A 14,301-nucleotide genomic window follows, 5' to 3' on the forward strand; every position below is an offset into this window, starting at 1 on the left:
TGCAGAGGCCGGGGGATAACCTCCTTTCCGAAAAAAAGAAGTTCTGAATTCTAAGAGGAAAGCCAAGGCATAACCAATAGGTTCCACCAGAGTCCCTGTCCCGAGCAATGGATTGGGGCTGCATGCATCGTTTAGATGCAGAGGCCGGGGGATAACCTCCTTTCTGGAAAAAAGAAGTTCTGAATTCTAAGAGGAAAGCCAAGGCATAACCAATAGGTTCCACCAGAGTCCCTGTCCCGAGCAATGGATTGGAGCTGCATGCATCGTTTAGATGCAGAGGCCGGGGGATAACCTCCTTTCGTGAACTTTTTCGGGTCCGAGCACCTTTTTTGAATCCGTGGTTATTTTCCGCTTAGCTGCCACGTTCAAGCACTATCGCCAGGTCGCCGCCGACGGGGGAGCGCTGGTCTAAATGGGGATCATCTAATGCACCAATCAAAGTCAACTCCTATTCGACGCTCGCAGCACCGGTTGTTATAGCGGCTCCGATTCATTTAATGTAGGCCGGCCCGTTAATAGGTATTCGAGCGTAGTTCCGGCCACTGGTCTTAAGAAGCTTCCAGCCGGTTTTTCCCTTTTGGTTTTTGGATGCTTTTCATTTGTTTTTTTTCTTTTCCTGTTATTTTCCTGTTCTTTTTGCCTTTTCTTTTCTTTTTAAAATGCATGATTTTTTCAAATTCGAAGATTTTTAATCAAACTCATGAAACTATTTTTTTTAACATGTGCACATTTCTCCAAACTTGTAAAACTTTTTTTTAACATGTGTATTTTTCAAATTCGTGAACTTTTTTCGAATCTATGAACTATTTTCAAATTAATGAATATATTCGAATTCTTAAACCTTTGTCAAATTTCTGAACTTTTTTTGCCAAAATACACGAGATTTTTTTTAATTCATAAACTTTCATGAACTGTTTTCACATCCGCCAGGTTTTTTTGAACCCTTGAAACTTTTTTGAGTTTATGAACTTACTTCAAATCCGCGAATTTTTTGAATAAGGCGGTCTTTTCAAACCCTAGAATATTTTTGAGTTGTGAACCTTTTCAAACCCACAATTGTTTTTTGAAATCGTGAACATTTTTTAGTTTGTGCACCTTTTTTGAAACCGTGGTTTTTTTTAGTTCATGATTATTTTCAGAAAAATGCCTGCATTAAAAAGACATTTTCTCTTAGAAAAGTCAATGGGTCAATGGTGAACAAACGGCGCGTCCCGACCAACGAACGGGAGGATTCGAATATATAGCTAGGTAGCTAGATGCATGCATGGATATACATACACATATGACATACGAAATCTCTTAGGATCGTGTGTCATATCCATACACATATGACATATGGATATGCATGTATGAATCTATTAGCCTCCCTCCAATATCCCCATCTTTCTTCTGCCTTTGTGAATTTATCCCGAATGAATCCATGGTGATTCACTGTCTCAGTTTGGGAGCCCTGAACCTGCCTGCTCCCACCCAAGAGTAGCGGGCGTTGCTAGAATCGCTGAGCATGACCACTGACCGACCTCTTGTATATGCAGCTCATGTTTGCATTTGCAAATCACATGGGAATCCCAAATTAACACCACTTCTGCATTGGCTGTCAACTTGATTTTAATTTCTGGCCTGAAGCAGCCCAGTTTAGTTCCTGCTCTGATCATGTCTTTAAAGAAACTGATGGAGTCTCTCAGATACAAGCCGTTTTCATTTCCGCTTAGCTGCCGCAATCAAGCACTATCGCCGGGTGGCCGCCGACGTGGGAGTGCTGGTCTAAAAGGGGATCATCTAAAATGCACCAATCAAGGCCAACTCCTATTCGGCGCTTGTAGCGCTAGTTATAGCGCTTCTAGTATGCGGCGCACAACACCTGCTTTGGTTGATTTTTTGCGGGCCGGCCCATTAATAGATATTCGAGCGCAGTTTCGGCCACTGGTCTTAGGAAGCTTCCGGCTGGTTTTTCCCTTTTGGTTTTTGGATGGTTTTTATTTGTATTTTTTTTCTGTTCCTTTCATTTTCCTTTTCCCTTCTTCTTTTCTTTTTAAGTGCATGAACTTTTTTAAAATTCGAAATTTTCCTTCAAACTTTTGAAACTATTTTGTTAAACATGTGTATTTTTCTCAAACTTGTGGAACTTTTTTAAAAAAACACGTGTATTTTTTAAAATTCATAAACTTTTCTGAATCCATGAATTTTTTTTCAAATGCATGAATATATTCAAATCCTTAAACCTTTTCCAAATTTCTGAACTTATTCTCAAAATCCATGATTTTTTTGAAGTCGTGAACATTTTTTAGTTTGTGCACCTTTTTTGAGACCATGATTTTTTTTAGAAAAAATGCCCGCTTAAAAAAACACGTTCTCTCAGAAAAGACACTGGGTCAACGGTGAACTGGTCAACCGCGACCAACGAACCGGGAAAACGGCGCGTCCCGACCAGCGAATGTGAGGAGGTCTCGCAATCAAGTACCATGGTGTTGTAAGTTGGGCGTCTTGTCGGACAGAAGCTATAGCCGGCCAAAATTAAATGGGTCACGGACAACATATAAACAACACCGAATAGCGCTAGGCCACATGGATGTTCTCGGGCTGGGCTGAATTTGAGCATGCACACCAACCCCTAAAAAAATAACTCGCTCGCCTTGCCGAAGAACATTTCCGACTAAAAAAGTCCACTAATTCTTGATTGCATTTGTCTTAGATTTGTCCAGATATGGATGTACCTAATACTAAAACATGACTTGATACGTCCGTATTTAAACAAATTTAAGACAAGAATTCTTGGACGGAGGGAGTATATGTGAGAAATACACACAAAATAGAATAATTTGTGGATTTATAGTAACTATATAGACACACAATTTTGTGTGCTTAATGTAACACACAAATAGAAACCTTTCTCTATAAAGTATTACTAACACATACTCCCTCCGTCTGGAAATACTTGTCATCAAAATGAATAAAAAGGAATGTATCTAGACATATTTTAGTTTTAGATTCATCTCTTTTTGTCCATTTTGATGACAAGTATTTTCGGACGGAGGGAGTAGTTTACATCTATATATAAATGTAGCTAGATATTACCTCCGTCCCAAACAAAATTCTTGTCTATGATTTGTGCAGATACAAATGTATTTAATACTAAAACATGACTAGGTACATCCATATCTAGACAAATCTAAGAAAATAATTTTGATATGGAGTGAGTATGCAAGTTTTTAAAAAAATTGAAGATTCAAAATGGGGTTTTCAATTGAGCTCACCAAGTCCAGGATCCATTTGGGGTTTCTGAGTTGCAGTTCTCCATCTTCGACATGTGCCTGGTACCTGAAAACATGATTGCTTCCGCCAAATTTGAATAAACATTTCATACATAATAATCAGCGCTTGGCTTCAGGAATATTTAGGTCTGATGGCCCAGCTTTTTCATCAAAGCCACATCAGTAGTTCATACTGTACAAAATTTTGAGCATCGCAGAAAATACAGGTCTCATCAGCAGCCGCTCAAGCAAAATATCATATACATACTAGTAGGAATACACAACACTCACGAAACACAGCAGATTATTTCATACGTACTTGATACAACCACAACCATAATCTCGTTTCCTCGTGAGCTAAGCGCATTACTTCATCATACATTACAATATTACATCACACATCAATATTTACACTCGTATCCTCCTTGGAGATTTCAGTCAGCTCCGACGACAAATGGTAAGTATCGGCGGCATGGATATGCCCTTCGTCACATAAGAATGGCCTCGAAGGCATCTGCAAGCCATCAACACTGCCTTCCAGCATCTCTATAACCTCGCTCATCATGGGTCGATCTTGAGGCCTCATCTGAATGCACCATAGTCCAACAGTGCACAACTTCCTCTCCAGCTCATGTATCTCAGCAGCAGGAGATATCTCTTCCACTTCTGGTTCAGTTAACCGGTCATAAACCCACGACGGGTAGTACACTTGGCTCGAGCTTGCCGCATTTGGATCAGCATTCCTTCTTCCTCCAGCCATCTCCAGCAGCAGCATCCCAAAGCTGTAAACATCAGACTTGCTCGATACGATGCCGAAGCTACGAGATATCATCTCAGGAGCTATGTACCCAATTGTTCCCCGTAGGGCTCTCGATGGAACAAAACTGTTGTCCCTTGGGTAAAGTTTGGCGAGACCAAAATCAGCAACTTTGGGGACAAAATTGTTGTCAAGAAGGATGTTGTGGGGCTTGATGTCAAAGTGGAGAATCTGCATCTCACAGCCCTGATGCAGGTAGTCGATGCCCCTGGCAATGCCCAAAGCAATCTCAGTGAGCTCATCCCAAGAAAAACTCCTCTCAGTTGAGAAGATGTACTTGTCGAGAGAACCTCGAGGCATGTACTCGTAGACAAGCGCTTGTCTCATTTCCTCCGGGCAAAACCCCAGTAAACGCACCACATTAACATGGTGGATCCTGCCAATGGTAGAAACTTCACTGATAAAATCTTCTCCATTACAGTTGGAGTTACCGTCTAGCATCTTGACTGCGACATGAACATTGCCTGGCAACAGCACACCCTTAAACACAGAGCCGTAGCCTCCCTGGCCCAGCTTATCTCTGAAATGGCTTGTGACTGCGGTGATGTCGGTGTAGGCGTACCTCGTCGGACCGACCATTTGCTGCATTCGTAGGAACTTCTCGACCGCATCGATTGTTATTCTTGTTTTCCAATACTTGTAGGCTAGGAAAATCAACATAGCCAGTGGTGCAAATATGAACCTGCATAGCACTGAATAAACAAGTTTATATATGGTTTAGTGGGTACATGATTGCGCAGATGTGATGATGAACAAACTGCAATTGAGAGCACAAACTCTGAATTACCAGCTAGCCACTTCACAATCCAGAAGACGATTATGATGGAACCGGCAACACCCTGTCCTTGATATCCAGCAGTATAAAATACACAATGCCAGAAAAACCCATCAACCAGAAGACTGTATATAATAAGCGGCTTGATGCCCTCACTCGACACGGGGCTGCAATACCAATACAATAAAGGAATGAAAGAGGGGCTCTTGTCAGTTTCGAGATAAGATAGACAGGTACGAGAAACAAATAGAACCATGGTATACATATCTCAAAATCCTGAACTCACCGTAACATGTCTAGGCATTCCATGACGCTCACCGTAGAATATCTGAAAGGAAACATAACAGCAAATCCAGTCCTCATGGATTTCACAACATCTGTATAACTTGCATTTTCTATCCCGAGACTGTCCCAAGGCCGAGGAATCATGGACAAGTACCCACAAGAAGGCTCGAGATACTCCATTGAATTAGATCGATAACCAGTTAACACATAAACATAAGTATCATTGGTGCTAAGGCAAGCAACAGGCATGTACATAGCATTGTCCTTTACTTCCCGAGAGCATTTAAGAAAGCAAGCCTGACTACTTGAACGGGGTTCCAATTCGACTTCCATGTCGTCATGGTATCTAGAGGGAGGCCGATTCCATCGAGGTAGAGGGCAGTTGTTGTATAAATCCATGTTGGCATCGATGACCCAGAAGGAAGAACCACTTAAGTTGATGTCAGACACATAGTATGTCGCATCGCCGATGTGAATCATAGCCTTGGTATCACTGCAAACCAGCTCATAAGATTGATAGCCGCAGCCAGGTGGATCACTTGCCCGACGAAACGGAGACGATATGTTTCCAAGAAGACCGCACGAGAAAGAAGGACAATCAGGCTGATGGTGCCGCCCTTCCGCCTGATATGCAGCAAGAACTGCAAGCACATACAAGATAGTTAAGATCTTGAGAGCAGTGCGCATCGCCATAGCAGACACACAGACGCACATATGAATGGCTGAATAAGTGAGTGGCTGCCAAAGTAAAAAAATATATAACTCCAAAGAATGGACATTACATGCCAACTAGTGCCTCTACATGACCGTGATGTTTCTGGCTAGGACACTTGGCTACTAGCTGCCAACTAAAGTTGGGTGCATACCACCTACTGGCTCATCTAAGTGATGGTGATGTTCTTGACCAGTGACCTCTTGGTTAACAGAAGAGTCCAATTGTGTTACAATAGCATCCTGTACTGGTCCAATCCTGTCCTAGTCATGGTAACATGGAATTCGGTGCCTTGAGAAAATGACAAATAACAGGGACAAAAAAATGGTATATAAGAAAATAGCATTCACTTGAGATATGAGTTTACCAGTTAGCAATGCATGTTTTTGCAGAGGGAAAAAATTTAAGTCTGATAGAATTCCTCATTTTTATCTAGTTCTAGTTGAAAAACTTCCCCAAACCCCTCGTATATGAAACTAATTCCCCAGAATATATTACCGAAAAAGGCTTTCGCCCCGCTTTATATATATTCAAACCACGTGCAGCTTATATGGGCAGATGCATTTGATATTTCCCCTGGTTTGGTTTCCATTGCCTGCAGATTACAATTTATAATGGACATCATTTAAACCGCATCCGACCAGAAAAAATACTAAAATAAGCTATTAAGTGGAAGCGTTTTCTTTACAGGACTAACGGACTACAACCACAATTAAGCTGTTATTACAACAAGTCAACAAGCCTTATCACAATTCAAACCTCTGCAAGTGGTCCTTTACCATGTCAAAGCTCATGAGTTTATTGCAGTAGAATACTGCAACTATTTCTGACAATGACTAGACTACAGCCACAATTAAGCTGTTATCACAACCAGTCAACAGGCCTTATCACAATTCAGTAGAATACTGCAAGTTTCGTCTGGTCAGATGTGTACAATTCTACCAAAGACTAGTAATATAGGACTGAAGAAAATTGAGGATGTGCAGATGGTGAAATCAAAAGAATAGTCTAAATAACAAGATTCATTTGTTTCCAGAGACCACGGAATTTTCCAAGCCACTGAACAAGGTGGACGTTCCCGTGGTAGGTGGAATTCCTACTTGGACGCACAACTATCATGCCATAGCTCATCGGAGGTTAAAGCAGACAAGTAGGCAAGTTAGCAACTTCCTATACTCCCTGCCTTCCCTTCTTCCATCTTTACTCCAGTATATTCCATGGGCTTGCCTAAATTTCTTGTCACTCTGCTACTGATCTGCCTTCTCACCTATGAATCCTATGTGGATGCAGCATCAGAAGAACAAGATTTCTTAAGGAGTTGTTCATCTCACAGGTGCAGCAAACATGGACCTGAGATCCGGTTCCCGTTCCGGCTTTCGAGCCACCCACCATCCTGTGGTGCCCCAGGCATGCAGTTATCGTGCTCTGGGGATGACACAATCTTTGATCACCATGTTCTTGGCTCCTGCAGAGTGACTGAGATCTATTACAGGCACCGCGTCATCAACGTCATCCCGCTTGAGGAACCATCAACACAATGCCCTCTTCAGAAGCTCATCTCAGCAAACTTAGCAACTGATATGTACAAACAACCTCAATCATTACAAGTTACGACCCTGGTACGTTGTTCAAGAGATTTCACACCAGAGGATCAATATAGTATAGTAGGCCCAGCATCTTGTCTCAGTAACAACGCTAGCCAATTCTGGTATATAGCGAACTCTTATGCATACATGTCTGACCTTCCACGGGAGTGCACGGCTGTTTCTAAAGGCATCCCCATACCCTTGACTTATGATAAAGATGGCCCGAACCTTGATGAGTACACCTTCAAAGAAAAGGCAAATAATTTCCTCAACTTTTGTGAAACAACATTCACTTGGCACCTCAATAACATTACAGATGTCTGCCAAAAGTGTGAACATAAAGGTCAGCACTGTGGATTCATCTCACAAAGGAATCAAGCTTTCTGCCAGCACCATGGTATTGTTTCTATTCCTAGTTGAAATCACATATCATTATGGTGGATATTCTATTTTGGAACCACAATAAATTTCTGTCTCTCCATTTACTAGTTTGCCAATTTGCTATATTCTGTTCCTAAGTGCATTCAATCTTCCCTTAGATTTTTCACCTGTAACACAACTATTTAAGAAAGGAAATTTTCATGCCAATTGGACCAATGGATAACTTGTGCAAGCACATATAGTCTCTAGGTTCGCATCCATGGACGTTTCCATACATTTTTTTGATTAAGTTATGGGGGTTAACTATTTGTAAAAATCACACCAAAAAAGGTAACAAACAAATCTTAATTGACCATTCTGCAGATATTTTCAGATCTAAAGACCAAGCTTCATTTTAGGCAGCATAAGGTCTAGCTTAGTAGGCTGATTTTCATTTAACTGTGTAACTACTAACTACAATGATCTTTCTTCTTGCCACATTTTTTTTGCGAAAGTATTCTTGCTATGTTATTGACTTCTGGAGTGGTGTAACTTCAGCATATTAAGCAATCAACAAATCAGGATTCAAAAATTATATTTTGAAATATGTGCATTTAACAATGTTAATCCTGTATAAATATACACTCTCATCTATATGTGTATCAGTGTTTGTGGAGAACTATCATATTATTCACTGTACATTGTAATAGGTATTTCGAGCAGAATTCAATCATCACATACAGAGCTTGTACCATGATGTACTAACTATTAACTTATATAAGAGAATATTGATTATAACAATATTTTACTGAATTAAACTTCATTTCGAATTTTTAGTTTTAACTAAATACAAGACAAATATATTGGATACCAAGTAACAAGAACATAGCTCTATTTGTTGCAATATTTGTAACGATTTATACTCTTCTGATTTATACTGTTCTGTTACTAAATCTGCATAACAAGTAAAAACAAAAAACAAAGATGAGTAAACAATAGTACAAACATAACGTAATAAAGGATAATCTCAATCGACACAACACCCTATGTCTGAAGTCCAATATACATGATGCCAATAGGAGACTACCTTCTTCCTATATCCACACAGAGAACTCATGTAACAATCACGAGTTTGTGGTTTCTTACATATTGTGGAGGCAGTTCTTCTGCTTTTGTCTACATTAAATCATGGCAAAACTAATAATCTTCTTTCTACATGCAGGTGTGCCTGTCATCCCAGTTGCAGGTAATGCTGCAACTCTTATCATTATTTTCATTCTAAATGAAATTCTTATAGCTTACTGACCTATCTTTTGTGTTATCACATCACAAAAGAGTGAGGAGCACATAACTTCTTATCTGAACGCCACTTGATAATTTTCTTTCTTTTTAATGAGCAGCATCATCAGTAGCTGCATTTGTAGTTTTTTCATTGATGGCGGCCACTGCGATCTATCTCTCCTTGAAGTCAAAGTACAATGAAGAGATAAATATGAAGGTTGAAATGTTTCTGAAGGCATATGGCACATCGAAACCCACAAGGTACACTTTCCCTGAAGTTAAGAAGATAGCAAGGCGGTTCAAGGATAAGCTTGGCCAGGGCGGATTTGGAAGTGTATACAAAGGTGAGCTACCGAATGGAGTTCCTGTGGCAGTCAAGATGCTAGAGAGCTCTATAGGAGAGGGAGAGGAATTCATTAATGAAGTTGCAACCATTGGACTGATCCACCATACAAATATCGTTCGTCTCTTGGGCTTTTGCTCTGAAGGAACAAGAAGGGCTCTGATTTATGAATATATGCCTAACGAATCACTGGAGAAATACATATTCTCGCATATTTCCAATATTTCTCAACAACTCCTAGCACCAAACAAAATGCTAGATATTGCTTTAGGCATCGCCCGAGGAATGGAATACCTGCATCAAGGCTGCAACCAGCGCATTCTCCACTTTGACATCAAACCACACAACATCGTGCTGGACTACAACTTCAACCCGAAGATCTCAGACTTTGGCCTTGCCAAGCTGTGTGCAAGGGACCAAAGCATCGTTACCTTGACTGCAGCAAGAGGCACAATGGGATACATCGCACCAGAGCTATACTCTCGGAACTTCGGAGGGGTGTCATACAAGTCAGATGTGTACAGTTTTGGCATGCTATTGTTGGAAATGGTGAGTGGACGGAGGAACTCAGACCCAAGTATTGAGAACCAGGATGAGGTATACCTCCCAGAGTGGATCTACGAGAAAGTAATCAGTGGGCATGAATGGGAGCTAACTTTGGAAATGACAGCAAAAGACAAAGAAAAGATGAGACAGCTGACCATTGTGGCCCTGTGGTGCATCCAATGGAACCCGAAGAATCGGCCATCAATGACAAAGGTGGTAAACATGTTAACAGGGAGGTTGCAGAACCTGCAGATTCCCCCCAAGCCCTTTGTGTCGTCTGAAATTCATACTGTGCCACAAAACACGATGAACACATGAACACGCATTGTGTGTTTTTGTGTATCATTACACATCTGAGGGAACTTATTCCACATCTGTGTTGCAAACTGTAATGCCTTGTACTTCTATTTCGAATGTTAATTCGACTACATACTGAACTGAACTACATGGGTCACCTCTGTACCTTTATTATTGTAATGCTACATGGGTCACCTGATCTGTACCTTATCTTGTTGTAATGCTATTAATTAGAAACATATAGCGCTCGATTTGTCAACATTGAATAATGAGAACTTGTTAAATTAGAGTACTAGTGGGTATCCTGTCATTGCTGTGATTTTATCCTATCATGCCACTGCCTCAGCTACTACTAGAAACGCAGCATTTCTGTTCTGAAATCAAAAGGAGAGCATTTCTAGAAACGCAGCGACAAATGTCCATCTTCATATTTAAGGCCCATGTAGATGTGGTCCATACTAACTTGGGATGCTATATAAAGAAGCTCTCCTGAGAACACTTTGGTGTAATTTTGATAGAGAGAATACGGTGCATGGCACTATGCACCAAAATGGCTGCCAATTGAGGGCATGCATATATGCCGCCAGGCTTGGGAAGGATCGAGAATTGGATTAGCACTGCATCACCAAACTTAGGTCAAGAAACTTAGTAGGGTATCACTTATATGTGCCCACTTACATATTAGGCATATCATGCATCAACAGAATGTGCTTCACTGCCAACATCGTGTGGCGGTGTCCAAGCGAGACGAAAGTGCCAACTAGCTACAACAGCGCATGCATGGCCAGAAAATTAAGCAATTGTCCTACATGCTGAGTTAATTCTAGTCATGGAATGTTACTTTATGGATAGCCTTTTAGGATGTAGAAGTCAAAATAACTCAGATTTATAGTTTTTTCCAATGAGATCTACTATTTTTGAAGGACAAAATGAGTTCCCAGTATTTGATAGCTGAAAAGCATGTTTTCAACAAAATGATCCTAGCACTAGCACCATCATAGCACTGAAACAAACTGCTCAAGTTACCAATGCATTTCCCGAATCTGGAACGGAGCAGGACGTCATCAACCTGCAGGTGGTTGAAGCGCTTCTCCACAACAGCCCAGCCGCCAGAGCCTACTTTCTCCCTCACAAACTGCAAGCCCTTGAGCGCCACCGCAGCGATGCTCTTGCTTCTGTCGTATCTCTTCATCACGGCGGCCACCACAGCTTCTGCGGCCACTGTCCTGACGCCTTGGACCGGCGCTGCATCATGTTGCACATCAAACATGATCTCGATGACCTCATTGTCGTCTCTTAACCTGGTGGCCTTTGTGACCCTGCTTGAACCTTCTAAGCTTCCACTGTTTGGGATCAATGTTGCAGTCTCATGATCAATGGCTGGCTTGACACCAGCTTCAATGTTAGCCATATCCTTCTTTTACCTAATCCCAGGACAATTTCCCCTTTCTGCTCCCTGAAAGGGAAAGTTCGTTAGTTAGCTGCCTAAGAGGGCAAATCAAGTTATTACTGGCTATCCCTTTTCAGAAGCGAAAAAACAATTGTAGAGCTATGCATTCCTAAAAAGTAATTGTAGATCTATAACATAACAATGGAATCCAGTAATCAATATAACACCCTATTGTGAGGTCCAATATACATGAAGCCAATAGGAAGCTACCACATATATATGTCCTTCCTATGTCCACAGAGAATTAGTGGAAGAATCAGGAATTAGTTGTTCCAAACATACTTTGTAGAAGTATGATGAAGAAGTCTTCTATATGTTTTTCTACATGAAAATTAAATCATGGAAAAAGTAATGATTCTTCCTACATGCAGATACCCATGTCATCCCGATTGCGGGTAATGTTGCAACTCTTTATGTTTTCGCATTCTAAATGGAATTCTTATTGTGTTTTCTCATTTCAATAAGCGCCAGGAACCCATGACTTCTTATCTGGATGCATCTCACTAATTTCATTTCTTTTTAACCAGTAGCATCATTTGTAGCTCTTTCATTGGTGGTAACCGCAATGCTCTACCTCTCCTTAAAGTCAAGGTATAGTGAAGAGATAAATAAGAAGGTTGAAATGTTTCTCAAGGCATATGGCTCATCAAAACCCACAAGGTACACTTTGTGTGAAGTTAAGAAGATAGCAAGACGGTTCAACGATAAACTCGGCCAAGGTAGATTTGGAAGTGTATACAAAAGTGAGCTACCAAATGGAGTGCCTGTGGCAGTCAAGATGCTAGAGGGCTCCATAGGATATGGGGAGGAATTCATCAATGAGGTTGCAACCACTGGACTAATATCGTCCATCTCTTGGGCTTTTGCTCCGAAGGAATGAGATGGGCTCTTATTTACGAATTCATGCCTAATGAGTCACTGGAGAAGTACATATTCTAACATATATCCAGTATTTCTCAACAACTCCTAGCAGCAAACAAAATGCTACATATTGTTTTAGGCGTTGCCCGAGGAATGGAATACCTGCATCAAGGCTGCAACCAGTGCGTTCTCCACTTTGGCATCAAGCCTCACAACATCCTGCTGGACTACAACTTCAATCCAAGGATCTTAGACTTTGGCCTTGCGAAGCTATGTGCAAGGAATCCGAGCATTGTCACCTTGACAGCAGCCAGAGGCACAATGGGCTACATCGCACCAGAGCTATAGCCTCGGAACTTTGGAGGGGTGTCATACAAGTCGAATATGTACAGTTTCGGCATGCTGGCGCTGGAAATGGTGAGTGGAAGGAGGAAATCGGACCGATTGTTCAGAACCAAGACAAGGTATATCTCCCGGAGTGGATCTATGAGAATGTAATCGGTGGGCACGATTGGGAGCTTACTTTGGAAATGACAACAGAAGACAAAGAAGAGATTAGGCAGCTGGGTATTGTGGGACAAGTTCTCATTTCTCATCCAGTGGAACCCAAAGAATCGTCCTTCAATGACAAAGGTGGTAAACATGTTAACAGGAAGATTGCAGAACCTGCAGGTTCCCCCCAAGCCCTTTGTCTCATCTACAAATAATCATATGCCATGAAACGCGACGAACACATGAAGATGCATTCTATGCTTTTGTGTGTATCGTTACAGGTTTGAGGGAACTCAAGTCGCATCTGCATTGTAAGCTGTAACGCCTTGCACTAGTATGTCTGAATGTTCGATTACATACTGAACTGCATCAGATTTTGTAGTAGTATGAATATTACTGCGTCTGTATCTTATATTCTTATCATACTGTGACAGTATTAATTAGAAACACATGACGCTGGATTTTGCAAGAAGTGAATAATGAGAACTTGTCAAATCAAATTATCCTACGCTGTCGTTGCTGTGATTTCATCCCCTTTCCACCAAAAACTGTAGCCATTTTGTTGTCAGGATGGTCTTTCTAAGATGGCCTGCTTATTTTAGGAAAAGAGAGGGGATTCCGCAAGCGGGCAATTAACCATGCCGCCGCCTGAAAGCAGGCTCTAGAATACAAACTCGCAATTTCTGTTCTGAAAGGAGAAGGGAAGCAAAGGGATTACCTCGGCAGAGCAGCGGACCTATGAGACGCGAGGAAGACGAGGAACACGCCCAGCCGGCGGAGAATGGGAGCGGCAGCTGCGCGAGCGCGAGCGCGACTGCCCCCCCCGCAGCGGCGGCGCGAAAGCACGCCGGAGCAAGCGCTCGCCGGCCGCCACCTACGGGAGGTGTCTTTCCCTTTGGATAAGCCGTGGTTGGGCTTTTGGGGGCGGGCTCCCCTGCAAAAATGATTGGCAAACCAGATTATGAAATGGGCCATGGGAACATTACAAATTGATCAGAGCTCCTGCGTCGAATAGTAGGCCATAGAAAAAAAAAAGACAACAGAGCATACTTTTGGAGAAATTGCTTTTGGAGGCCGAGCTCCATGAAGGCCCCAAAATGCAAAATTCAAAAGTCATGAAAATTCATATTTTTACATTTCAGAAAATTCTGAAAAGAATAAAGATATACATGAAGACATAATGCACAAGTGCGTAAATTTTCATGACAAAATACGTTCAAATGAGGGTTGTGCAAAAAAAAAATC

General features: G+C 41.5%; 2 protein-coding genes and 1 pseudogene across 3 annotated transcripts; 2 read left to right on the forward strand and 1 right to left on the reverse strand.

The window, feature by feature from the left end:
* Positions 1 to 3,486: 3,486 nt before the first annotated feature.
* On the reverse strand, positions 3,487 to 13,949 carry LOC119274311 (LEAF RUST 10 DISEASE-RESISTANCE LOCUS RECEPTOR-LIKE PROTEIN KINASE-like 2.4). Its single transcript, XM_037554991.1, has 5 exons — positions 13,775 to 13,949; positions 11,280 to 11,709; positions 5,130 to 5,769; positions 4,856 to 5,010; positions 3,487 to 4,760 (listed from the first exon to the last, which is right to left on the reverse strand). Exons 2-5 carry the CDS (start codon positions 11,662 to 11,664, stop codon positions 3,646 to 3,648), a joined length of 2,295 nt encoding a protein of 764 aa, XP_037410888.1. The 5' UTR covers positions 11,665 to 11,709; positions 13,775 to 13,949; the 3' UTR covers positions 3,487 to 3,645.
* On the forward strand, positions 6,987 to 10,540 carry LOC119274315 (rust resistance kinase Lr10-like). 2 transcript variants are annotated; one of them, XM_037554996.1, is made up of 4 exons: positions 6,987 to 7,173; positions 7,312 to 7,823; positions 9,009 to 9,032; positions 9,187 to 10,540. In XM_037554996.1, the coding sequence occupies exons 1-4, from the start codon at positions 7,058 to 7,060 to the stop codon at positions 10,272 to 10,274; spliced, it is 1,740 nt and encodes a 579-aa protein (XP_037410893.1). In that variant the 5' UTR covers positions 6,987 to 7,057; the 3' UTR covers positions 10,275 to 10,540. The 2 variants fall into 2 exon arrangements, with proteins under 2 accessions (XP_037410893.1, XP_037410892.1); XM_037554995.1 differs by having other exon boundaries at positions 6,987 to 7,823.
* Positions 12,174 to 13,284, forward strand: LOC119274319 (annotated as a pseudogene).
* Positions 13,950 to 14,301: the final 352 nt, after the last annotated feature.

Source organism: Triticum dicoccoides, chromosome 3B (assembly GCF_002162155.2).
Source record: "Triticum dicoccoides isolate Atlit2015 ecotype Zavitan chromosome 3B, WEW_v2.0, whole genome shotgun sequence".
NCBI lineage: Eukaryota > Viridiplantae > Streptophyta > Magnoliopsida > Poales > Poaceae > Triticum > Triticum dicoccoides.

Excerpts from the sequence above, each read along its gene's own strand:
- LOC119274311 (XM_037554991.1), bottom strand. The coding sequence starts at position 11,664 with ATGGCTAACATTGAAGCTGGTGTCAAGCCAGCCATTGATCATGAGACT. Across the intron at positions 5,770-11,279 it reads CAGATTCGGGAAATGCATTG|TTCTTGCTGCATATCAGGCG; the intron begins GTAACTTGAGCA and ends ATGTGCTTGCAG. Across the intron at positions 5,011-5,129 it reads GAATGCCTAGACATGTTACG|CCCCGTGTCGAGTGAGGGCA; the intron begins GTGAGTTCAGGA and ends TTGGTATTGCAG.
- LOC119274315 (XM_037554995.1), top strand. The coding sequence starts at position 7,058 with ATGGGCTTGCCTAAATTTCTTGTCACTCTGCTACTGATCTGCCTTCTC. Across the intron at positions 7,824-9,008 it reads AGCTTTCTGCCAGCACCATG|GTGTGCCTGTCATCCCAGTT; the intron begins GTATTGTTTCTA and ends TTCTACATGCAG. Across the intron at positions 9,033-9,186 it reads GCCTGTCATCCCAGTTGCAG|CATCATCAGTAGCTGCATTT; the intron begins GTAATGCTGCAA and ends TTTAATGAGCAG.